This window comes from Bicyclus anynana, chromosome 8, assembly GCF_947172395.1.
Source record: "Bicyclus anynana chromosome 8, ilBicAnyn1.1, whole genome shotgun sequence".
NCBI lineage: Eukaryota > Metazoa > Arthropoda > Insecta > Lepidoptera > Nymphalidae > Bicyclus > Bicyclus anynana.
This window is the reverse complement of record NC_069090.1, coordinates 4359393-4386729: the sequence shown is the minus strand read 5'-3', so window position 1 is coordinate 4386729 and position 27337 is coordinate 4359393. Positions and strand designations below refer to the sequence as shown.

The following is a 27337-nucleotide window of genomic DNA, read 5'->3' as shown; positions in this document are numbered from 1 at the left end:
TTAAGAAATTTTATTATGTTTAGGAGTTTGCGATTTTGCTTTCGATAAAATATTACTTATTTTTAATTTACTTTACTTTAAAATACTATATTATTTCAAAACGCTATTCCTTAACAACTTGAGTCGTGCTACAAAGTATTAATTCCTTTATCACTTGCGATAAAGATGTTACACTAAGAATTTAAAAATAGTCTTACTGACGGTAGGCTAAGCTGTTAGTATCGATCCATTTTACCTGTTTCCCCAAAATCGTTATCGATAGTAAAACTCATTCCTTTGAAAATATCACTTGTATCAGTAGACACATACGGTAAAAGTGTCGCTAACTATTTTTTGACGAACACAATACTCGTATTTTGATTTTTGACTCCCCCTGGTACTGTCCCTAGCGGATGTTTTTAAAACTTTTAGAGGAAAATGGCTCATTTAGGTTCTTTGTGGGGGGAATTTCAATTATTCCTCTATTGTCTACTAATTTATTAAGTATTAATCAGTAAATAAAATAACGACACTTTGAAATTATATGCTATGTTGTCCAAAATATTTTTTTATTTATTTTTTATACATTTTTAATATTTTATAAAATAGTTAAAGTTTAAAAATAATATTATGCCAATAGTTTTAAAAATAATAATACCTCATTTGATTTGATATCTATTTTAATTCCCATAGACAGGTACGTAACTTGGGGTTAATTGAGATATTTTCTTTCCCCAATTTGAAGAATTTTGCTTTGGTTTGAGGGGAAATTTGGAAAATAGATACTGGCAACATTGGTTTTTACTTCTCAGTTCCGTTCAAATCAAATGAAGTTTATCTATGGTCTATAATAAAAATAATTTTTACAAAATGGCTGAACTGTAAAGACGTATTTTGAAAATAATACTAAAATGGAGCTATTAAACGATTACTTTTCTCAAGAAAGCGAAACTGTGTGTTATTCAGAAGTTACATATTACGGTGATACAGTGTGTAACGCGATTAACAAAGTGATTAGCGTCGAATCTAGCCCTTGGGTTTCGGACGAGGAAACATTGGACTTGAAGTGTACAATAAAGCCTTCTCCGAATATATTTAAGCCTAGAGATAGAGACTTAAGTATGCGTGCGTGAGTGTAAAATGGCTTAGCATCCTCTTTGGACCTGTAAAAATAGTGTACAATTGTAAAAATGCATAGTTTTAATGGTACGCGTCAAAGACGCAATCTTTTGGATATTAACGGGTTCGCTCCGATCCATTTCCCGCTCACCAGTTATTCAACAAACCCCGGAACGGAAACAAAAGAAGAAATGAAGCATACATACGGGGGGGACACCTTGTTTTTTAACAATTTACACCTAATTCCTGATCCACTCAAAAAAAATTTGGCAGATTCTGTAATAACAGGTGAGGAAAATAAGAAAAGAAATATGTTCGAGACAAAGACAACCGAAAGGCCTCAGAGGCCTCACAGGCCTGATTATTATCCATCTATAGCAGGTATAACAAGTTTCTTTTCTGGTGTTATGAATGTGATGGGAGCAATTTTTCAAAAGCGTACATCTACACCACCATCTCAATATTACGATTGTTTTGAAAACTACAACGAACAGCAGATGGCGCCGCCGGCCTGGCAAACTTCCAACATTGAGGTTCAAAATAAGAATGAACGGGAGCCGTTCAATTTTGCCAGTAACAATGAAGTAAATACAAATTTGGAAACTGAAATGAACACAGACTGTAGAATATCTGCTAAGCATTGTGAGGACAAATTGAACCAGGTTCAATTGCTGTTGAGTAAAAAAAATCAAATAAATGAGCAACCATCAAAATATCAATTAAACCGGCCCAGAAAGGCTTTCATCGAGGCTGGCTCAGTGGAAGAATCATTCGAAGATGCTTTTTGCCCCGAAGATTTTGCCACCCTCGCCAACGACACAATTATTGAATTTTACAGCCCATATAACTGCCACAATGAAGTATTTTCACAAGCAAATGCCCCAAAACTTAAGACTGAAATTTGTAAAGAATCTACAGATACAACCAATAGTTTGCCTGTTGAAAACAAAGAAATAGAGAATCTTGATGAGAAACCTGTGATAAACGATAGTCCTTTTGTAAATACAGATGAAGTAGTGTCCTCATGTGAGGATAAATTAAGCAAGTTAAAAGCCTTGTTGCAAAGGGGAAAGAAAGTTGTAAATACAGAGCCGGAAGTGACACAAAAACATCCTGAAGTTTCAAATCCTATACCATTACCAGACTGGAAACCAGAAAACCCTAATGATGTGAGTGATACTGTGTTTGGCACAGAAATAAATTCAGCTGAACTACACAGCTCTCAAGACAGTGACTATTTCAACGAAGTCACTGGTAAGTTCTTTGCGTCGTCATTGGAAAGTGATGACTCGTTTCAAATAGTCTTCTCTGACAGCCCTCGCAATTGTAGGAGAAGGATCCCCTCTGAATGTGACTCAGAAGACTCGTTTATTGTTTTCGAGGAATCACCAGACAACTGTTATACATCACACGATGTATTCGGTGAGGAGATTGATGTCAATCATTCAGACTCAGATTCTGAAGTTGAAGAAGACTCAAGCATCACTTGCAAGATAGCCCATAACCTGTCGCGGACTTTTGGTGATTTGACAGACGACAGTTTGTATAGTCAAGATGTTGTTGACAGTGTACAAGTATGTGACAAAACATCTAACAACAACCTCCTCGAACCTGATAGCAGATCTGTGATAGAAGATAACAGGAGAAGTCTACTGCTGAGTGAGAAGAAAAAATCTGACAAGAGAAAGTTGCCACCAAAAAAGGTAAGTTTAGAATTTAGAACTTTTATTGTAAAACTATAAAATAGTCTGAAAATTTATTAGATGCAGTAAAATACCATTGCGACATACCTACTAGATATGTACTGTTTCCATTGAGGAAGGCTGTAGAGTTCTGTTTATTTGAGCTGGGCTTAAACAGCTCATTGCTTTCTCTAATACTACTAATTAAGTAGTATTCAATAGTAATGAGTTATTCTACCATTTTGTACAAGTCGGTCAAGTACATTTCATAAGTACAAATAGTTGTTACCTTTTTACTAAGTACTACTCAGCGTTACATATATATATTGGGAAAGGAATTTAATTTATACTATAATATACTATTTAGTATAATAATTTGTATGTAATTCAAATATCTGTTCCACCCTTATCTGAGAACTATGATTATCATCTCTATTACACCAAATGCACCCAAATCGCTTCAATGGTTTTAGCTGTGAAAAGGTAACATACAGACATACTTGATTTCACATTTATAATATTTACAGTGTGTTTCAAGTAGGATGGTGCAGGTGACTGTTCATTTTTATACTCTTGTAAGTTTGCCACAATTCACAATAATAGTATGTATTATGAACATCATACAGGCGACTGTCACCCTACCCACGCTATCTGAAAAACAAGTATGCATTTTATTACATGCAACATTCTTTGACATTTAACATAACCTTTAAAATTACAACCAAATGTTAAATGATGTTGAGGTAAACATTCATATCAAAATTCTAGATAAGAATTTCCTCTAAATATAAATGTAAAACTTTGTTGTCTCACTCTTAAATATTACAAAATGAGAGACAGAAAGATTATTATTTAATATTTGATATGAAATTTATCTGATTACTTAGTTAAAATACTTTCTTTCAACACTTGTACACATACACTTGTGTACATACCTGCAATATTATAATTGATAAGGTAATCTACTCGTATATTAATTTAGCATTTTTGTTTCATATTACTGTCATTTTATAAAAACTAGTTTCAAACATGATATTGTCTGAGACACGGGCTCAATAAAAACAAATCAAATTTACGTTGTGTGCTTATAGATGTAGAAGTTCAGAATTTTCATTTATTGAATACTAGCCAACGCTCTAGCACCTTGGCAGGCTAAAGGACAAACGGTGGACTAAGAAAATTACCTATTGGAAAGGTCCACTTGGTAAAAGGAAGGTAGGAAGGCCTATAGGAAGGTGGGTAGACATTACCGCAGTGGCTGGCCAAGGTTGGATGGAACTCACAAAAGAAAGGGACAAATGGAAAAAGATGGAGGAGGCTTATACCCGAAGGGGCCCATTATTAACTAGTACCAACTAACTAACTACAATAACATAATTAATTATTTAGATAAATATATAGATTAGTTAGAATAGTTTTAAGATATATAAGTACTATCTAAATGGGAAAAATAAAGCTTATTATTATTATTATTATAGCCAACGCTCCTTGGTTCTTCTTCTTTCTGGGCCTTTTCCACACTTGGTCTTTGTACTTGGGTCCATTGGTGTAGAGCCCCACTGGATTCACTCCATCTAGCCGATCTCGCTCCAGAAGCTTAGCAGGCCACCCAAGTCTCTGAAGAACCAATGTAGGTTTCTTATTCTGCTGTTATGCTGTTGTAACTGAGAATAACATGAAGCGGTGTCTCGTTTTCCTCCATGCAAGCTCTGCACAGAGGACTGTCAGTCATACCTAGACTTGAAAGGTGTTTGTTTAACGGGCAGTGACCTTTTATTAACGCCAGTTGGTATCACCTGCATAGTTCCTGTTCCCGTGAGAATACTGGGATAAAAAATAGGCTACGACAAATAGTGGCTCTCTAGTTTTTAAAAGTATTTTTAAAACCGGTTCAGTAGATTAAATGCAGTTATATAAATTAAGGGAAGATTGAATTAGAACCTCAAAGCCGCTGTATTCATGTTAAATGTCTATCAATAATTGAAAATTTTATGGAAATGACATAAATAAATAATAGGTTGATTGTAGTGATAATTGATAAAAAAATCATTCCCATTTCCAAATTTATTTAACTATTAACGTTTATAGAATCAATCACCAAGTAACAATACTAAAGTGACAGATTATCATGGGTTAAAATCTAAGTCAAACTAGGATGGTTTTGTTGTAAAAATCTATTTTTATTTATACCTACTATAAAATATCTAGCCGGTATGCAACTGATTAGTACAAAAACAATTTCCTCAATTACCGACAACCAATGCTTTAGAAAATATTTCATAATTGCTTGCTCATTGCTGCCTATTTTTAATCAACTTTATTCACATTAAGTTGTTAACCAGACAACAATATAATATTATTAATTTTTACTTGTGAGTTACAACTTAAACTATCTATAAAATATTTATTGAAACCTACGTAACCTTGCAAGATGTTAAGGGCTATATTCATTACCATATAATTATCTGATATAATACAACTCAGGCCTATATGTTGTTCCAGACTATTTTAATCTACAGTGAAAACTGTAAGAATATCAGTTTAGTACTTTTTTTAGCCCTTGACTACAATCTCACCTGATATTAATGTTAGTGATGATGCAATCTAAGATGGAAGCGGGCTAACTTGTTAGGTGGAGGATGAAATCCACACCCCTTTTGGTTTCTACACGACATCTTACTGGAACACTAAACCGCTTGGAGGTACTTCTTTGTCAGTAGGGTGTTAACTAGCCACAACATCCCACAAGCCAGACCTGGACCAAATAAGAAAACCTCAATCAGCCCAGCCTGGAATCGAACCCAGGTCCTCCATCATGTAAATCCACTGCGCAAAACACTGCTACCAAGGCCGTTAAAGTAGTTGATTTATATAAACTGATGAACTGAGAGTGATATTACTTCACATCAAATTTTATTCCATTTAAATCAGATAATTGAAACTGTTATCACTTAACAAAACAGCTATGCCTGTTACATTTTATTATCAGTTAACACAAGTTTGAATTTAGAGGTTTCACTAGGTTACAATGCCTGCCACAACATATCTTGTGAAGAGAAACAGACACTATTGTCTTGAAGATATAGTAAATGTGTGTATGAATCCTACTAATATTATAAACGCGAAAGTTTGTATGTTGGGATGTTTGTTACTCTTTAACGCTGCAACTACTGAACCGATTTGGCTGAAATTTGTAATGGAAATAGTTTTTACTCTGGATTAATGCATAGGCTACTCTTTGTCCCGAAAAAATCTATGGTTTCCCGAGATTTGCAAAAAATGGTGATTATGATGCTATGAATTTTTGTTACTCATTCACACTGCGAGTAATGAAACGAATCACCTGAAATTTGAAGTAAAGATAGATTTTAGTCTGGATTACTTTTTATATCGCAAAAATCCATGGTTCCCGAGGGATTTGTGAAAACTAAATTCCACGCGGGCGAAGTCGCGGGCGTCCGCTAGTATAGTATATTTTTATTGATTAGCATTGTTATTGATGTTGACAAACAAGTAAAGGCCAATAACACAATTACATGTAAATATTTGTCATGAATAACGTATACATTATTTTGTAAACAATTTTATGCTAGGATATCACATTTTTCTAATTGATTTATTAGCGTTTAGTTACAACAGTTTCCTATTTTTTTTTTATTCAAATTGGTTTCAAATACAATTCATTGTTTTTACGCTAACAGTATCTACAGAAAAGACAATCTGTGATAATTAATAGGTAACAAAGTAGATGAGGCACACAGCTTAAGGACTGCTGGTAAAATTAGTGACCAATGCATTATTTAAATAGTTCTTATCTTCTCTGATGGGTGAATGTGTTGAAGGAACCAGTTATAAAATAATTTTGACAAGCCATAAAAAGAAATAAAATAAAAAGAATCATTTGACATTTAGGTAGGTAATACAAAACACGTTTCCTTGTCTTGATAAATAGATCGATAAGGAAATTGCAAATAAGACCTTGCTATGTTGTAATAGGAAACATTATTCCTTAGCTACAATTTAGGTACATAGCATAATTAATAATATAAGATTTGCCTTTTTAATCTCTATGTAATCTTTACTTTTTATAGAAGTAAAGTTTGTGATCTGTGGTCCAGTGGTAAGCCTAAGTGGTTATGTATCTAGAGGTGCTGTGTTAGAATCCTTGGTTGGGTCATGGAGAATTTACTTCTTTTATTTTTTAAGAAATTAATTATTAGTAAAAAATCCCAGCCCCAAGTTGGGAATTTGGTGGTGTTACATCCTCCTGCCTTGGAGAGCACGTTAAGACGTTGGTTATGGTCATTAACATCTGATACTTGATGCTGATCGTTTATTTGACATTATAATTAATCACCTTAATCCCGCTAACAAGCATTGGAACAGCATGGTGGGTCAAAGCTTCATATCCCCTCTTCTATAAGCCAGGAGGTCTGGCCCTGTAGTAGTAGGCTGTTAAAATAGGCTGAATCATAATGATGATGATGAAACTTTGTGAGGTTGTAGGTATCTACTGAACCAATTTTGCGTTTTATTGAGCGCGTTTCACCCGTTTCACCCGCGTTTCCTGTTCCCGTAAGAATACGGGGATAATATATAGCCTATACCTTCCTCGATAAATGGGCTATATAACACTGAAAGATTTTTCCAAATCGGACCAGTAGCTCCTGAGATTAGCGCGTCCAATCAAACAAACTCTTCAGCATAATAATAGTATAGAGAATAGATTTTGTATAAATGTACCATTTCATTCAAGCTAAAATAGTAATGCTGCTTGCGTGTAAAACATGTGATAAGTAATACTTTCTTAGACATGCTAACATTCATTTAATAAGTGCCAAAATATACATATATTATGGTTTAGATATGTGCAGATTTGTTTTGATAATAAAATCCTAGATTAGTCAACTGTTCAAGGGATGCCTTTGTTTGTAATTTAACCTCCACGTCAGATTGTGTGTCATGTTACTTCGAAAATGACTATGTATTTACATCGCGTCACAAAAAAAGAGCATACCATATGTATGGAATGACAACGCAAACTGCATACAAATTTTTTATAGCTTTAAGATTCTTTCGTTTTTGGTAATTTTAACACTTCTCACACATTTGTTTGATTATTTACGTTATTATATAAAAAAAATTGTTTTGTATTCAAATATTTTTTTCGAATTATATTTTCATCTGCCTTTTTTTAAAAACTGTTACTTTAGATACTCAAACATATTTCCTAAAACAGGGAAATTATTTGTAAAAAAATTAAAATGGAAACAGAATTTCATGCAAACAGAGTCGCGGGCGTTTGCTTATTGACAACTAACAAACGCCCCGGGTTAGAACACACGTAGTTCCCGTTCTCGGGGGTATAGGGGGATGAGTAAATACTGTTAGTACATAATTATATAGTTGTTTGACTATTTTCTTTTGGCTTATTCTAAATAACAAATTCCGGAAAATAGTAATAGGTATACCATTTTTTTCCTTACATGGCAAAACAGGTAAACAAAGATCCGTCGTCACGACATTCACATATTTCTCACAAACCGTCCGTTTAAACTAAATCATTTATATACACATCACTTCATTTAACGCGCACACCGCGAATTACATAAAAACTGCTTGTATTTAACTATTATATCACATTTATTTCACTAAAAACGAAATCACAACAAGTTTTATTTCTACAGATTAACGAAAATGTTGCGAATTTGACATTTCGTAATGCTAGATTGTCTATGAATTGAAGAGACGGGAAAGATACATGAAATTATAACTTGTCGATAATTATGTACATATTTTTTTAATTTTAATATTTGTGTCCTTTGTGGCTTATAAATAAAATAAATGTGTATCTTTATTAACACAGCACCAAAGAATATATTATACTCCATGGAGAAGAAGTAAATCTACATACATGAAAACGTTGGACATAGCAGCGACATTATTTCCGCATACGAATATTTTTTCATAAAGTCAGTGGCAATTTTTAATGGAGATTTTTGATTTTAAAATAGTTGAAGGACCTAATTGAGAAAAACAAATAATAATTTAATAAAATATATACAACCGACTTCAAAATATTAACGTACCCACGAAATTAAAAAAGGGAAAAATAATATCATTATATTTTCTGCCAAGCCAGTGTATTCAATCTATTAATTCAAGGTGTACCCTATCGTAAAGATTTTTGTTTCTCAGACATTATTTTTGTCTGTCATGTGTTTTTTTCAGTAACGACTTAAGTCAACATCAGACGGGCTTGGCAGCGACTTCAAAATGATCAATAAGTAGAAAATATAATAATGTTATCTTTCCCTTTTTAGTTTCGTGGGTACGTTAACATTTTGAAGTCGGTTGTATTTTTTCATAATATTTTTTTTTTATATTTTTAATATACCTAATAAATAAATCAATCCATATGAAATTCAACCTAAAATCCACCCATCTGAAAGTCGGAATTTTCGGTTAGTTATATTATTGTTAGTCATACACTACTCAGCAATCAGCAATAATATAACAACCAAACAACAAATAAATAACAAGACTAACAATTGCAAACGAAACAAATAAGTAATGATGATATGGAACAAACATTGACACGACCTCACTGTGAGCATGGAAGCGACAATGTGGCACTTTTTGCTCGCAGTTAACTCATCCTAAACCGAGCTTAACCGATCGCGGCGCGAGTGCTCCCGAATGTTTGTAATTATATAGCACGATCAAAAATTATTAAAAAACCGATAAACCGATTCTTCAATCACTTGCAAAATTTTTAAATTAAGAATAAAGAAAACAATACACAAATACGACTTGAATATTATGATTGCTGGATCAGAAAAATAAATAAAAGATTTGAAATACTAATGGAAAAAAATTTATTACTTTTGTTTCGCAACATGGTGAGATTTTTATTTTTCTGGTATACGTAAATCGTGATAGTCAGAGTTATTAGGATATTATATAAAGAAGTTTGAGAGATAGTGATGTACAAGGGGCCGAAAGTTTAGTACAAAGATTTTTGAATATATGACATTATGCGGTAATAAATTTAGTAGGTTCTAGAGCTAGAAAAATGTTACGAATTATAATTAGAGACAGACAGTAAGTGTACATTAATTCCAATTATGTTCTACATAGTCATTTGGACTAGTGGTATATAACCAAGGTAAAAAAAGAAAGAAATAATAATCTTTAATTCAATAGAAAAATATTTTTGTCGCTTTTTTGCTTTTCTCAATTGTTTTCTTCAACAATTTAAAAATTAAAAATTTCCATTATAAATTGCCACTGACTTTATTTCAAAAATATTCGTATGCGGAAATAATGTCGCTACTATATCCAACAAAATGAAATGAAATGTTAATGTTTTTTAACTTTTGTAACTTTTGTATCTTTTGTAATTTTTAAAAATGTAAACTGTAAAATTTTTGTAATTTATGTACTTGGAAATAAAGGCTATATTATTATTATTATTATTATTATTATTATTATTACTATATCCAACATTTTCATGTATTTCATGATTCACTTCTTCTCCTTGGAGTATATATTCTTAAAATTATATTTAATTTCCTAAAATGCACACAACTGAAAAGTTGGAAAACGAAACGAATATGGAACGTATTCGTTTTTTAAGATGACGTATAGTAACGGATATTTTAGTTTAGTTATTTCAGATATAACGATACCTACTTGATATCGTTACGATGCCCGCGGTTAACTTCTCAACCCTACTGATTGTCTTTGGTTCATAGTCAGCCATTATTGTTGTTTAAAATTGACATCTAAGAAAATTTCAAGTATATAAAATGTCTGGTCTAACACCAACGTTCTTTTTACGTGCCACGACGTATACCTACCATACTATCCGACAACAAAACGCCAGTCATTACTGACTCAATATAGTGAAATGGTGAAGAAATGCTTGACTTATTATGATGAAATATAATTATACATGTACGATAGCTTCGAATAATGATGACGAAATACGTTTCCAAGTTAGAAAGTCCTGCCGTTGGTTTTATATATTTTATATAGGGTAACCGTTTAAAAGAGAATTATTGTAAAAAAAAAGTTATAAAATATTATAGGCCATTTTTCTAAATGTGACTTTATTTAGAAAAATGGCCCGTGATTTAAAAAAAAAAAAACCGGTCCCCAGTGTTTTTGAGGGAATTCCAACCATTAAGTGCTTACTGCGCTCCAATATAAGACTGAGTAACCCCCTTGTTTTTAAGATCCAATTACAAATGTATAGTTTTGTTTAAAACGGTGAAGGACATCGTGAGGAAACCTGCATACCTGAGAATTTTCTTTCTTCTCTTCGTATGAAAAGTATATTTTCTTATTAGCCTAACCCCTCATTCTGAAGGAGACACTTGCTCAACAGTGAGCCGAATATGGTTTGTTAATGAAATTGTTAGTTTTGAAATTTTTTCTTGTACTTGCGGTCTTTACATATGTTACATATGTTGGTACTTGCCAAATTTCATAGTTCTAGATTAAAGGGTAGTAGCCTAGATGAGATTTTATTCCTTTAAGAATGTCGAAATATGCGTTTTTTTTTTGCAGAATAAATAGCTGTATCTTTTTTTTCAACGAAAATTTAAAGGTTTCATTTTTTACAACTACTTACTATTTAAATTTGTTACCTCTACGCTTTCCCAAAATAAAGGATATTGACGAACAGACAGACAGACGGACAAGACAGTGTTCTTATTCCATTTTTCCTTTTGAGAACCCTAAGGAATGGCAATTTTCACATAACCAACGAGTACGTGACAATAAATTTGAATTGTTTATCGTGATTTTACAACATATTTCGTCAGTACGGTTTACCACACGGCTGATTTCCCCACCACGACACGTTTACCTTGTTGTGCTGTCGCCCTTCTCCCCACTACCCTTCCGTGGTTGGTATGATGCTGCAGTTTGTACGGATGACGTCATATGATACCTACCAAACAGTTGAAAATCACTTTTTACTTCAAACTTATCACGCGATCAGACTGGCGGTTGTTTTTTGTAGAATCATTATTACTACTAAAAGATATTGTAACGCTATCTTGAAGCGTTTAGAGGTACAAAGGTACCACTAATATCCAATAACTAGTAGATTAGCCGAATGATTTGGCAAGACTTCCGGTCTTGGTTAGATATTACTCTACAGGCAAAGGGTATCCGTAACCTATTAAGCATTCTGATACGATAGATTTTACCATTGTATTAAAGACATCAAGCAAGTTCCATCCCTAAGTCATTGATACCCCTAGAATTTGAGCGAAGTGTTTTGCTTTTTTTTATATGCACTAAGGGTATGAAACTCTTTCCCGAAGTCCTTGTTTCCTAATTTGTATAACCTGGGTATCTTTAAGACGAGTGAACGTCTACGTTTAGGCATCTTACCTTCAGGTGAGATCGATTAGCACTTAACATCAGCTGAGATTGTGGTCAATTGCGAGCCTGTTCCATATAAAAAAACAAGTTTGGTTTTTAATGGTATTACACACTGATGAAGAATTTCATAGGTATTCCCTTTTGTTAATGCGTATTTTAGCATATGCAGCTAGGTACTTAGACCTACTACCTACTTACTTGTATGTTTGTGGTAATATGTGTAAAAATATATGTTCTGTCAATACAAACAAATTATACAGTATAGGTACTCCCTTTCCCTTTATCATCCGGTACGTTGGACTTATATACGATTAGAACGTAACAAAGCACTTAATTGACATTCTTGTAGATCAAGTTACAGTTATTTGACCTAGAAGCTTACTTATCTAGCTGTGCAATTTAAAATATCTCCTCAGGTCGTTAATTATTATCATCCCTTTCATAGGCTAAAACATTTTATCCAACCGATTATTATTAATCATATTTATGTGGTTAATTAAAAAAAATACACGGAAGACAATCGATACCATGGAAGATTAAAATTAAAGACATTAAACTATTAGACATAAATTGATTCCCTGGTGGTTAGTATATAATAACACCGAGTTAGCTGATAACCCTGGTGGTTAACAAATAACACAAAGTTAGCTAATAACCCTGGTGGTTAGCGAATAACACATAGTTACCTTATAATCATGGTGGTTAGCAAATAACACTAGAGTTAGCTAATAAGCCCGGAGGTGGACGAATAACAGAGTTTGCTAATAACCCTGGTGCTAAGCATGGAACACGGAGTTGGATAGTAAGTCTGGTGATTATCGTATAACACTAGTTTAGCTAATAACCATGGTGGTTAGCGAATAATACAAAGTTAGCTAATAACCCTGACGGTTAGCGAATAACATCAAGGATCACTTTGTTAGGTTATTTTAGTAAAACTTATCAAAACGTGGTAATGAGATCTATAAATACGAACAAAACGGAGATAAACGTCAATGATGTGTGAAGACATTCATCACGGTGTACAGAAATATCTTGATTGTAATTGTTTTGGCTTCACCCCAGACGATTTAATGCTAATCCCATTTCGCGCAATTAACCAGGGCATATGTTTACTGGTGATTCTATATTCGTAGCGAAAGTAGTACATGTCAACTGTCAACAAATAATCTTTCTAGATAAATTATAAAACTAACGGGACTGTATCTGCACATTAAACTAATTAGAATTTACTTTTTAATAAAAGTGAAGAGGTAATTAGAGTTTTTCTTATATAATGATTTATTTATTTTGCTATCATCCGCGAAAAGTCGACGAATCCATGCGACAACGTCACCCAGGACTCTACAACGTGCAATTGCACTTCCGCAAAGTAACGCCTGCTTCTATTCAATATTTAATAGTTTTTCTGTCAATAAACTGAATGAAATTCTAATATTTGATGAATGGTTTACTGTTTAGTAGATGGAAGTCACGTTATATTGTTACTTAAATTGATTAACTATTCTGGATTAAGTTAAAACTTACAAAGTACGCCCAAAGATATGAAACATGATTACTTCTACAAATTGACTACCTGAAGGTCTCAAAGACGTTAAACTCTGCCTTAATACGTTGAGGCTTTCTATTCTCTATTTTGAATCCCTCAAAAAAGTTAAACTGTGATTTAGTGCACCACGTTGACTATTGACTAAATGGAGACAATAAGAAGAAAGAAGAAAAAAAGCTTTATTAGAGAATTATGCCACACAACACTATTTGTTCTTTAACAATTTCCTGCGATGTGTGGCACAACCCAGTAAAGGGATCCAACTCAGCATAATGCTACATACTCTTTGAATAAAAATGCAACGCTGGTTTTCAGTTGGAACCGTTGACCAGATGCCGCCACAAACACAGCACACAACAACCTTATTAATTAAAATAAACAATAATCATAAAGAAGTTAATCGATTAGAATGTCTTACGGACAATAGCGGTAATAGCAAAGACTGCAGCCTCAATTACATTCCGTTCGAGTCTTTCGGTATTTCCCCGAGGTCGTCACTCGGCCATGTTTTGTTTACGCCACGATTACTATCAATGATTACAATGAAGCGCCGATGAGTCACGTGTGACTTCATTTCTCATTTAAATAACCCATTTATGTTAATAAATCAGCTGATCAAGTGGACTTTGTACCACCTAAAATTGCAAAGGGATAAGTTTAAAAATAAAAGAAAAGTTTTCTTTGTTCACTTTTCTCATCTCTATTGAATAAACCAGCTGCTTCGGTAGACTTTCTACTACTGCTACTTTTAGGTCGTTGCTAAAGCATTGTCCGAATAAAATTGTCAAGAGTCACTGAAAGAGATACAGTTTCTTTGTCCCCTTTTCCCTTTATTAAATAATCCAGCTGATTTTTAGCACTTCCTACTACCTAAAATTTCCAAAGCATTATCCGTAAAAAATTGACAAGGTTCAATTAAATAGATAAGTGTTTGTTTGTCTACTTTTCTTCTCTCAGTTTAATGCAGCCGTTCGGTGGACTGTCTACCTTTAGGTAGCTAGTTGACACTATTTTTATATGGTCTTGAATATTTCATTATCGTTCTACTAGATTGAAAAAAAATGTTTAATATTTTTTTGAGATGTGATTACATGAAAGTTATAGTTTTTAAATAATTATGTTTTTGACCAAACGAGCCAAAACGCCTGTCGGCCATGATGGTCTGTATTTCAACTGTTTCATGACGTCACTATAACAAATCACCCTATTGCCAAAGCATTTCAATGAAAGAGGTAATTGTTTGTCCATTTTTCTTCTCTCTAAACGAGCTGATCCAAAGAACTTCGAAGTTCACCGGGTACTGTACAATTGAATGAAAAGTAAGCAAATCGTACAACGAAGAAATGGACGCAAAAGTTTTCTTTTCAAAATATGATTGCCATAAAAAGCTGCGGTGTCATGAATGATACGATGACGTCACCAATGATTCAGAGCGCGGAGGTTGGCCCCCGACGGCATCATGTTTATAAATACTACATTACTACTAAACTTCTATGAACGTTTCATCGGTGTTAGTAATAGATACTAGTTTAGATTTTATATTTAACCAGTTGACCCCGACGCCTGTCATAGACATTTAAGAGGGGGAGGGAATTAATGCGTCATCATCATCAAACAGTGGCGTGCACAAATTGTAGAAAATCAAAAATTCCTTATGCAATACAGTTTCTGGAGGGAACTCACTAAAAGGGTCAGGTCAGGCCTCCCTAAGAGATGGGAGTTGGAGGACTTTACCTTTGACCAACGAAATATGCTCAATATGCCAAAGTGGATTGAGCATGACGTCATTCTGACGACCTCGAGGTCATTGTGCCAATTAGTAAAGCTGTGGTTTATAATAGATGGCCCTGGGTTTGATTCTCGGCTCGGGTTAATTTAATTTTATCTATACTTCTATACTAATAATTAATATTACAAACAGGAAAGATTTTATTGTTTTTTTGCATTGAATAGGCTCTGAAAATTACTTTTACTGTTGGGAAGCTACACTATCACCGATTGCTGTAGGCTATATTTTATTCCCGTATTCCTACGGGAACGGAAACCATGCGGCTAAAACCGCGTGGCATGTGCTTGTATTTTCTAACTTGGCTCAGGTCCGATCTGGCTACGGCCATTGTTTGTTAGCAATTTGACGTTCCAGTATGTCCCAGTCAAGTAGGCTTGCTTCCATCTTAGGCTGCATTGTCACTTAATACCAAAAAAATCATGTCTGTTTAATACTCATTTCATCCTGGTTTTTGAAGTGTTTTGTATTTGTTGTTATTGCGGGAACAGAAATTAAAAATGTTAACTGTCAAACTATCATATGATATGTCATTCTTTGGTTCGTCTGCTGATCTCCTTATTTCTGATTCGATCACGCAGAGAAACTCTAAGCATAACTCGCTCCATCGCATGCTGAGTGATTTTGAGTCTTGTTAAGTCCCAAATTAGCGACCAAGTCTCGTATCCTCGTATCTTCCGTCCGTCTTCAGGCACTAAGGATTTTTCGACGTAACGTCTTAACGTCCAAAAAATACGTATGTCGCAACTATCACAGTTCATGAAATATAGCCTAGTCACAGTGATAGGGTTCCTTCTTTTTCTTCAGGTACAAAACCTCAAGAGACCATAAGTGTTTTGTCACTTTCTTACTTTATTTCAAGTGACAAAGACAAAACTTGTGATTATGCTACTAAACACTTATCAGGTGGTAAAACCGGCCTTAAATGTCTTGAGGCGTTCACCTTAAATTGACCTTGATTGATATCGACTTTGCATAGTTAATACAATATTATTACTTTTAAGGCTTTATTAGTATTTTGTAGACATGTTAATGGCAACGATATGTAGACAATATGTAAATAAAACAAAATCGCGACCAAAACACGACAAGTTTCACCGGACGTCATGCCGGCAGTGCTGCAGGCATGGTGGGTATATCGAGTCGTGGATGACTAGCAATATAGAAGGGGGTAACGGAGCTTAGCCACACCACGTTACTCCGGTGCGGGTTGGTGGAATAAAACTTAGGTTTATATTTATAATATTCCTCTAAATCTAAGCCGAAAGCCTGTGAGTAGTGCCCTCGAGTCGAAGCAAGGTTTAGAAATCTGAACATTACACACGACGCTAGCTATCAATGTTCAGGTATTTTGTTTATTAATTTATTTTTACTATTGTTTCTAGGTCACCTTCTCTTCACAACCGCCGAAAGTCCACGTGATGAGGGTTTGGGCCTTCGCAGCGAGACAGGCGAGGGCCGGCGAGTGGGAGCGCCACGCACTCGACAGAGAACGGTTCAAGAGACGGTGAGCTATACCTATATATTATCAACCCATATTCGGCTCGCTTCTGTGCTCAAGTCTCCTCTCACAATGAGAGGGGTTAGGTTAATAGTCCACCACGCTGGCCCAATGCGGATTGGCACACGCAGTGAATTAAGAAAATTCTCTGGTATGGAGGTTTCCTCACGATGTTTTCCTTCAGCGTTTGAGACACGTGATATTTAATTTCTTAAAATGCACACAACTGAAAAGTTTTAAGTGCATGTCCCGGACCGTATTCGAACCGAATTCGGATTCGGAGGCAGAGGTCATATCCACTGGGCTATCACGGCTCTATACATATAGTGCCACAAACTTATCTGAGCCGGTGGCCAAAATTGGAACTAACGTAAAGAATGTGATGAACTAACTTCGAGGCGGTCGTTATTTTGAAAATCATAATATGCTCCAGGCCGCATTGTCTTTTTTGTCTTTCTTTTTCGGTCACGGCGGCCAATCTCATGATGAAATTAACCAAGTAAGCAAGAGATACTAGCACAGGTGTGTGGCAAACTCACGTGACCTCACTTTTCCCTGACTCTAAAATTCCGATGGGACGGACACGACCGGTGAAAGATCAGGCGCAGGACCGACGGCTTAACGTGCTCTCCGAGGCACCAACACCGACAACTTCCCATCTCAAGATTTGGTTTGACCCGGCATTCGAACCCAGGACCTCATTATCCGTAGTCTGTCGCTGCTACCCGTCACGTCACATATTTTTTTTTTTTAATAGAATATTTGCCATATTTTTTTGTATAATATGACCGATATTCCCATTCCCCTCCAACTAGTCGGGAAAGACTGTGCTAGAAGTGGGTACGACAATAGACCAACGGGCCGGGGATCGAACCACCACCCCTCGGTGATGAGTCCGACCGCTTTTACCGTTGAGCTATTGAGGCTTACTTATATTGTTCGGATATCGGTACAAATATTCGTAGTTGTATTAACGCTAGTCGCTATCTAATCGCATAAAGTGCGAAGCGCACGTAAAATGATAATGTGACATGTTTTTTTCTTGGAGTTTTAAAATCATCACAATAAAACATCGAAAAATCCTTCTCCAATGATTCCTTCTAAGGATTGAGTCCTCAGGTCATACTGGTAACACACTGTTCGATGACTTACGACTTTTCGTCGAGGGATTTTAGACGAAAAGTGTCGCAGAGAACGCTGACCAACCGAGCTGGATTACCTCTTTCGAAATTGGATCTACGTCTACCATTGGATCTCTCTAAACTTGTACATACAATTTCGAACTGGGTAGTGCGTTACACGAGTATTAGACATGATCTTCGTCTTATTCATTCTCAACCCACCTGTTGTGAAACTCTGCTTAGGTCATTGACTCATTGAGCATGGCACTAAGGTCATCCAGATTTCTGTCATGACGACATCGTCGGCAAATCGCAGTTAAGATTGATAGCAGCTACAAATACTTCATATGCACTAATACACACGTACAAGTTTGCATGACGCTGCATTCTTAATTAAGTCGTTAGTATGAAAATCATCAAGTGTGGATAGGCACACACCATCATGATGACTGGACGGTACTTCAAGTGCTCTGAAGATTTGATAGTACGAGATCCGGCATAAGAAATATATACCCTCGTCTGTTATTTAATTGGGATAAGAAATAAGTGATAGTAATATTCACATTGACATATTACACGTAGGTTGCCTGGTTAAATGATTAATATTTTTTTACTTATTATAACTCCTTCCCTCAATAGATAATTAAAAAAAATCCTGCAATGTATCAAAAAAAATAATAATAATAAGTAAAGGTTGCCTGTGGCTTTCTAGCGATAAAAGAATTTTTAAATTTGGTTCTGTAGATCCAGAGATTACCCCCTACAATACCAAACCTACTTAGGTATATTATCAACCCATATTCAGCTTACTGCTGAGCTCGAGTCTCCTCTCAGAATGAGAGGGGATAGGCCAATGCGGATTGGCAGAATTACACACGCATAGGTTTCCTCACAATGTTTTTCCTTCACCGTTTGAGACACGTGATTTAATTTCTTAAAATGCATACAACTGAAAAGTTGTTGGTGCATACCCTGGACCAGATTGGAAACTACACCCTCTGGAAGAGGCAGATGTCAGTCCACTGGGCTATCGCGGCTCACCTACCTATAGGTAGGTAGGTATAATATACCCTACCTACTTTTCACAGCCAAGGAATTAAAATATCCAACACGTGGTACTTCTTATCTCTACTTTGGCTCTCACGCCCGCGCACGAGTACCTACGCGTATAATTGTATTGTGAAGCCAAACAATATTAATACTTTCACTCAAGATAAAATAGACTTAAACAAGTCTTATAATAACTAGTCGACGCCCGAAATTTCAGTTATTCACAAATCTTGCGGTAACCATGAATATTTACAGGATTATATAATAGTTAAAAAAAGTACAAAACACGCTTTTAACACGCACTAAAAATTACAAATGGAGTTTCCTGACAGCAAATCCTTTCATTTGATACCCATATCATGGGAATGCATTTCAAATTGCCTGTCCGCCATCTTGGAGTTCGCCATATTGGATTTAAGTCACGTGACTATTTTTTTCGTATTCCTGACAGCAAACTCTTTCATTTGATATCCATATCATGGGGGTTGATTTCAAACAGCCAGTTCGCCATCTTGGGGAGGCCGCCATATTGGATTTGTAATGACGTTTCTTAGCTAGTCATGTGTTGTCATCAGAGCGTGTGCAAAATTTCATCCTAATAGCAGACCGGCAAGTGGGTCAAATTAAGATTTCAAGATTTTCTTACATACATAGTTAGCTACAAGTGAAGCTAATATAAGCGTGTTAAAAAGTAACCTATTGCTCGATAACTTCTTCTATTTTCCTGTAAAAGTTCCATCAAAGTTGGTTTAGCCGTTCCAGAGATAACCCCTCTGTTATCATTATCACAGACAAACATCAATTCACAAACGCAGTGTGTTGTTATTTTTAAAATTATATTGAACTAGCAGAACCTCGCGGTTAAATACACGTAAAATATAGTCTATGTTACTCCCTGATAATGTAGCGTTCTATTGGGGAAAGACTTTCAAATCGGTCAAGTAGTTTTTGAGTTAATTCGTTAGATACAAACATACAAATCTTTCCTCTTTATAATGTTAGTATAGATATTTATTCTATTTTTGGATGACTTTAATGAAGTAGTATAAGGCGACATGTCAAAAGCGTGTCTGTCGTTTTTTTTTGTCTGTACACCTTACCATGGCAACAAAGGCCAAAGCGTCTTCCGAAATTATATTATTAATAGTAGGATTAACATTCGAAGTACAAACTAGTTCTAGATCGTAACCTTGAATTAAGCGAGTAATAATAAAATCTGTGAAGGAAGTATATCACGTTATTATTAAGAAGTATGAATTGTCCGTAAATTAACCAACGGCGCCAAATAAAGTACAAGTCATAGTAATAATCTATACTATAATAATCCATGCAACTGGGTCGAAATATCGACATTAAAAATCTTGTCTTTTTCTCGTGGTATGTATCATAATAATCTATACTAGTTATTATAAAGAGGAAAGATTTGATTGTTTGTTTGCATTGAATAGGCTCTGAAACTACTGAACCGATTTGAAAAATTATTTCACAGTTTGGAAGCTACACTATCCCCGAGTGCTATAGGCAATATTTTATCCCCGTATTCCTACGGGAATAGGAACCACGCTGGTGAAACCGCGCGGCGTCAGCTAGTTATGAACAAATGTCTTTTTTATTACTTTACTTTTACTAAGATGTTTCATTCAATTGCATTACAAAATCCTGAAGCCTATAGCCTTCCTCGATAAATGGGCTATTTAACACTGAAAGAATTTTTCAAAATGGACCAGTAGTTCCAGAGATTAGCGCGTTCACTCAAACAATCAAACAAACAAAGCTTTATAACATTAGTATAGATAAATGTTTACGTTTTCGACTCACTAAGATAAAGTATTATTTATTATGGTTCGTGTATTAATGCAACTATTTATGGAATGTCATCATCTCGAGTTAATAAAATAGAACACAAGGGCAATAAATACAGATACGTTTTGAAGGTTATAATAAACGTTAGAAAGGCCGTGCGTTTATATAGAAAACGAAAGTCAGCGCTACCTTAAAAGTGTGTAAAGCGCGACTAAACAAGTTATGATGGTTCATAATAATATCATAAATCAACCAGAAACTATGAAATTGTAAACATTAGTAGTTATTAACGCAATAGGAACTGGTTGCTATTATTTTCTTATTAGAGGCGCTACTTACCTTCTTTTACGTTTAAACTGTACAGTTTTATCTAATCGAAAATTTCAATCAAAATAATTGGAAGGAACTGTACAGATAAAACTGACGGACACTACGTACGGACAATTTAACAGAACAGTTTGACTGTTAAGTTGAAACTGCACGTCTGTAGCACGAGTTAATCGTTCTATAGTACTGGTACGAAAACAGTAACATTTAGGAAACGTTATATACATTCAATTTTAACTAACGGACGACCGCGAATACATTGTAAACTTTCAGCCCCTATTTCACCACTTTAGGGGTTGAATTTGAAAAATTCTTGAATCACATTATATTTTTCATGATTTATCAACAATTTTCCATATAAACTTCAACCCCTATTTCACCCACTTTTGTTTTTATTTTAGTGTCAAAATTTTTTTTTTATTTTTACTCGAATTTTGGTATAATTAAAAATTCATCTTGATCGGTTCAGCCGTTTAGCCGTGATAAGAGGTAACAGACGGACAGTCTTATTTTCGCATTTAAAATATTAGTATAGATTGTTAAAGTAACTATGTTTGGTGATAAATTTAACATTTTAATTAATAATATTTTTTGTTAATTTCAGAATAGCGGATGTTGAAATGGCTATATCATGGGTGTTCAAACGCCAGCATCGAACTCGTATAGTCTTCCAACGTTTCAGACCGTGGTGGAACGCGGAAAGACGCAGAGAACTCGCGGAAAAGAAAGAAAAAGAAGAACGAGATAAGGAACGAAAGAAAGAAGAAGAAAATGTTGAACACAACGGAGAAGGTAATGTGGTAAAAGAAACTGAAGATGCTAAGGAAAAAGACATTGTTATAGATTCTAATGTTAATAGTATTGAAACTACAGAACAAGGTGCTGATTTAAATGGATTTGTTGGTAAAAATGATGTAGGATCTGATGAAACAATACAATGTAATGAAAATAACTCAAATCCTTGTAATGAATCAGGAAACTTAAACAATACAGACAGACGAGACGCAGAACTTCCGAAGCCCGTAGAAACCATATCTAATACTGCTATAGTCCAAAATGGACCTAAAAACGGAATAAAAGAGTCTGTTGCAATTGCTTACAATTTAAATAATACACAAGATATATTAATCAGAGACGGAAGCGTCGACACTTGACGATATGTCTACGAAATTGGATAGAAAAGTCCACAACACCTGACTGAAAATATTCGATACCGGTTTTGACAAACCTTTTAAGAACTACAGTATTGGAGGATGAATAAAAATACGGTTTTTAAAGGCGTAACAAATGAAACGAATCTATGTACTATGATGATTTGCTATTACTATTTCAGAGTCTTATTTTCTATCATGTATTTGTTTAGACTTGACTTGAACAATTCGTTCTTAACATCAATATCTAAAGCTTCTAAAAATTCGCTAGATGACCAGTCTTTTGCGATTGAAAAATTACTAACTTTATAACTGAAAGATGCACCTTTTGAAAAGAATATTCGCTATATCTTTTGTTTTAAATATCCCATTCCCCTCCGACTAGTAAGGAAAGACTGTATTAGGAGTGGGTACGACAATAGACCGACAGAGCGGGGATCATCGAACCACCACCCTCAGTGAATCCGACCGCTATTACCGTTGAGCTATTGAGGCTATATTTTCATTGCTTTCCATCAGGCATGATTGTAGTCAAGCGCAAGTCTATAAAACATAAAAATATCATCCGAAATCCGAAGACCAACTTTTGGTATTGTAACAAGTCAGTATATTGAATCAGTCACAGTAAGTAGCCGTAGCGAATTTTTTATCCGAGAAGATGCCAAAATAATGAGTAAATACTAAATTGACATCTGTAAAACTAATTGACAAAAGTTTGACACTTTTAAACTGTTTAATACAGATGTCCCGTAATTAAATAGGAAATAAAACCGGTCAAAAATAAAACCGGTTTGACCGGTTTTATTGGGACTTTCAATGGAAGTTAGAGCTACATATAGGCCTTATCCTGTAAAAATCGGAGATTGAAAATTTGTGTGAAAACCCGAATTTTACGCGTATAAAGTAGCGGGCATCCGCTAGCTTGACACTTATCAAAAGGTTGTGAGAACGGCCCTTAATGTTTTATTAGCATTATTAAACAATATCTTCCATTATCTAAAAAATGTAGCGAATTTTTATCAGCACTTTTATTGTACACATTTTATTTCTATTGATATTTTATTTTTTTTAATTTTTTTCTGTAGTTCGTAGCTTTATTTCATATGTTTCCTTTTTGTCTGTGAAGTGACATTTGCCACAAAATGACCTTGCGAATTTTTAGTCGAATTAGTTTTTTTTTTTTATTAAAAAATATTTTCGACACTATTACGTAAATGGGATACAAATCCAGGGGTTTCTCGAGATGTTTTAACGGAATTTAAACGAAATCTATAGTAATGTAAGCACTATTTAGAGAACCAGGCATGTTACGTCTCATCAAAAAAATCGAAAAAGTCCGCCTGAACAGTACTTGCGGACTGTTTCGATTTTTTTTTATTAGGAGTATAGTTTGTCTTTTTGATTTTGGATGTATACTCCGCACCACGAAACAAGTCCCGTAGACGCCGCGCGAATGTCTTAATGGCGCTCATTGTCATTCGGTGATGGCGGTCTTTTTGTCATTTGTGAAAGGCGCTAGCAATTTTAGATCTGGTTTTAGCCGCGGGACTTCTTTCGTGGCGTCCAATGGTAAGGTTACACAAGCATTTGATTATTGACAGACAGCGTGTCGGTGTGTAAAACTGAAGGAACGTTCTTATAAAGTCCGCCCGCTCAGAGATTGCGTTTCTGACAGGTCGTGATCGAAGGTCGTACATAAAATACGCTATAATCAAGCGTGACGCGACTTCAGGTAGGTGGGAGGAGCGCGTTGATGCCCTGCCGCCGCGCATATACGTTACCGCTTATACTTAAAATCTTATATTGTAAGATTTTAAGTATAAGCGTAGGTACTGTACCTTCAGTTTATACACACAAACGCGATTGGCCTGTCATCCTTCCACAACGTTCCAATCACAAATGGACTTCCCGGAAGAGATTATAATAAAAATTAAAAAAAAAACAATGAAGTTGGTGCCTAAACCCGGAATTTCTCGGCTACTTAGCCTAAGAAGTTCATAAATTTAGTAATAGTTTAAGTGAATGTTCCGTGCCTGGCTATGCCACGCTACATAACGCTTAAATTGTTGCTAAATAAGCAATGGGATCTTCTTAATTGAACAAACCATTTTATAGTTAAGGGATAAAAAGGCCCCTTAACAGACTTGAAATTATTATTCTTAATGAATATCACTACAATTTTCAATATTTGTAAAGATGAATTAAAAATATTGGACATGTATTATTGTCATTGACAACAAAATAGGAATATGCATGATTTTTTTATATTTTAAATTGATTCCTGACTTCGTTAAACTATTAAAAAAATTAAATCTCAAGCGAAAATTGTTTTACGCTGCAAAATCCAAATATTCACTTGAAATATCTAAAATTCTTCAATTGAAACCATGTGTACCGTGACGTCACAAATGTCAAACCTGACCGTCGTGCGATTACGTATTGAAGTTCCCAGTTATTTTACACAATTCATAATTTAAACTGAACAAATAGAAAAAAGAAATTGTTGTAATTATGAATACAGTAAAAGCTCCTTATTCACGCTTCCTTTATTCACGTTTTCACTATTCGCGGATTAAAAAAATGCGTCCCAATTCCTATATTCGCGGCTAAATATTTCGTTATTCGCAGATCTGACTGACGAAACTGACGTAAAATCTGCAAATTTAAACTTTAACTTGCAAATACCTATTACAAAAATTGCGAATGAATAGTTTAAGAATGCCACTGCTTAAAATCACTCTGAATAGAAGCTTTTAAAAAATGTCAAGCAAAAACAAATTTCAAAATTCTTCAAACCATTGTCTAAGACTAAAGATAGTTAAATCAATAACTTTCATTAATTGTTTTTTTCTTTATATATTTGTTTTTTGTTTTGTCACCCAAGAACGTATCCCTTATAATTCCATGTAAAATACCATCCCATATTCACGGTTTCTGTATTCGCGACACATTCAGAGAACGTATCCCCCGCGAATAAAGAGCTTTTACTATACATACAAATATGAATACAAAATATAAAGAAAATGTCTAATTCGAGACACATGCATATTACCTATTAACAATCGTTTTGTGACCATTCCAAGCATTTGGTTCACCATCCGATAAAGGCACTGTCAAAGTTGTCCTAAAGGTGAAGTAGAACTATATTATATGAGGATGCTAAGTGCCTAACACATTGATCAGACTGATTAAAACACTAGGTCCGCAAAATTGTAAAAAAAAAATCGAAAAAAAAAACGCACAGTCAACTCAGTGCGTGGAAGAAAGAAAGCCATTGTATCATCATAAGTTTGTTGTAATTTCTATATAATAAAATACACAATAATATAGTTTATTCTGTAATTTGTAAAACTAGGTTAAACGAAAAAAAAAATATATAATAGTGATTAGCTGCAATTATTATGTTCTTAAAGAAAAATGATTTATTTTTAATGGTCTTACGCTCTTAAAGAAAACTTATCTATTTTTAATGGTCGTTGTTTTTTTTTTTAAGAAAATATTTATAAAAACGGAATATCTTTTGCATAGATTTTGTTTATTATTATTATTTTGTTTTTTTATTTCGTCGATTAAAAAAAAAGATTATATTTTATAATTTTTTACATCATACTCGTGTTAGTTTTTTTGCATACAAATCTTTAAAAAATACTTTTCTTCTATTTCGATAGACGCTTTGTCTATGTACTTCTCCATTTAAATATAAGAGGGTAGTTTTATGTTATGGAGGGTAGAGGCACCATGCATCTAAAGGTGCTTGTAAACTTTACCTACTTTATATAAACGAATTTTGAATTTAGAACACATTACATATAAATTGTTTTCAGTTTTCTATACCTCTATCCTTCATGTATTTATTAAAATAACTGTTGAAAACAATTATGCACTGTATATTTTATTCTATCATTTTGTGTTGCAATTTTGTAAATACTTCACGTTTTATATTCTAAGTACTCGCTTGATGATTGTGTACACTCGATGATGAGTATTTTGTATAGAATGGTAACTATACTATCTATTCGAGTTCTAAGTAGGCCGATAGCGATAAAATACAAATACTTTATACAGAATGTAAGTTGTGTTCACTCGTAAGATAATGTAACAGTGGCAAACACAAAATAACCATAATATGGTTAACCACAGTTTTACAGTGTGCCTAGTGGGAGTTTTCAATATTTTCATATTGTTACTATAGCGTTGAGGTAAACATGAATTTATATGGAATTGAAACAGTTGTGCAGTAGTGCCACTAGATGGCGCTGTTTCAATTCCTTGGAAATTCGCGTTTACGTTAACGTAATAGTAACAGTATCGAACTGCCACTAGGCCCTCTGGTTGTGGTTAGTATACTTAATATAGTTTTTAAAAATGGTTTTTTGGTAAAATTATGTTTCTGATATTATTAGAATAAGTCAGTTCTATAAATACTTTTTTCTTTTATAGTGTATAGAGGACTCATAGCGAAATCTAGTGTAGGTAGCAACAAAAGATCATGTTTGTTTAAGTACACACACTAATTAAACTGTCAAAGTATTTTATTTTTATTCTTAAAATTATTGATTTTTACAATATGCAAAACACCATTTACCCCATTGAGTTTTTAAAATTCAGCAAATTGTATGAAATCAAATAAACTTTACTAATTGCCACTGTTACCATGTCTCTATTAGCTAAGTCGTGTAAATCATATAAGTGTATTATTATATAATGTAAATTCCTGTAAAATTGCTTATACAAAGATAATATATTATTTCACTTTGGGAATATTAATTGTTTTTCTGAGTTATCCTATCACTGCAAATACAAAGATCATACATAAAAGTTCCATGGCTGGATATATTTATAATGTTACAGAAACTATTTTGAAACCAGC

At 34.3% G+C, this 27337-nt stretch overlaps 2 protein-coding genes across 3 annotated transcripts in view; one reads left to right on the top strand and one right to left on the bottom strand.

Moving 5' to 3' along the window:
- The window catches only part of LOC112058626 (uncharacterized), a 48248-nt gene extending 39479 nt beyond the window's left edge, over positions 1-8769 (bottom strand). Inside the window, exon 1 of one of the 2 annotated variants that reach the window (XM_052882947.1) lies at positions 8252-8769. The gene's annotated coding sequence lies outside the window, so the exon portion shown is untranslated. The remainder of the gene's footprint in view (positions 1-8251) is intronic. The other variant, XM_052882946.1, reaches the window with a different exon arrangement.
- On the top strand, positions 824-27228 carry LOC112058624 (uncharacterized). Its single transcript, XM_024099541.2, has 3 exons — positions 824-2801; positions 16900-17021; positions 21921-27228. Exons 1-3 carry the CDS (start codon positions 1170-1172, stop codon positions 22468-22470), a joined length of 2304 nt encoding a protein of 767 aa, XP_023955309.2. The 5' UTR covers positions 824-1169; the 3' UTR covers positions 22471-27228.
- The last annotated feature ends 109 nt before the right edge of the window (positions 27229-27337 follow it).

What these genes read in the sequence shown, in the direction of transcription:
- LOC112058624 (XM_024099541.2), top strand. Translation starts at nt 1,170, where the DNA reads ATGCATAGTTTTAATGGTACGCGTCAAAGACGCAATCTTTTGGATATT. An exon ending in GAAAGTTGCCACCAAAAAAG is followed by an intron (nt 2,802 to 16,899) that starts GTAAGTTTAGAA and finishes TATTGTTTCTAG; the next exon opens with GTCACCTTCTCTTCACAACC. An exon ending in AGAGAACGGTTCAAGAGACG is followed by an intron (nt 17,022 to 21,920) that starts GTGAGCTATACC and finishes TGTTAATTTCAG; the next exon opens with AATAGCGGATGTTGAAATGG.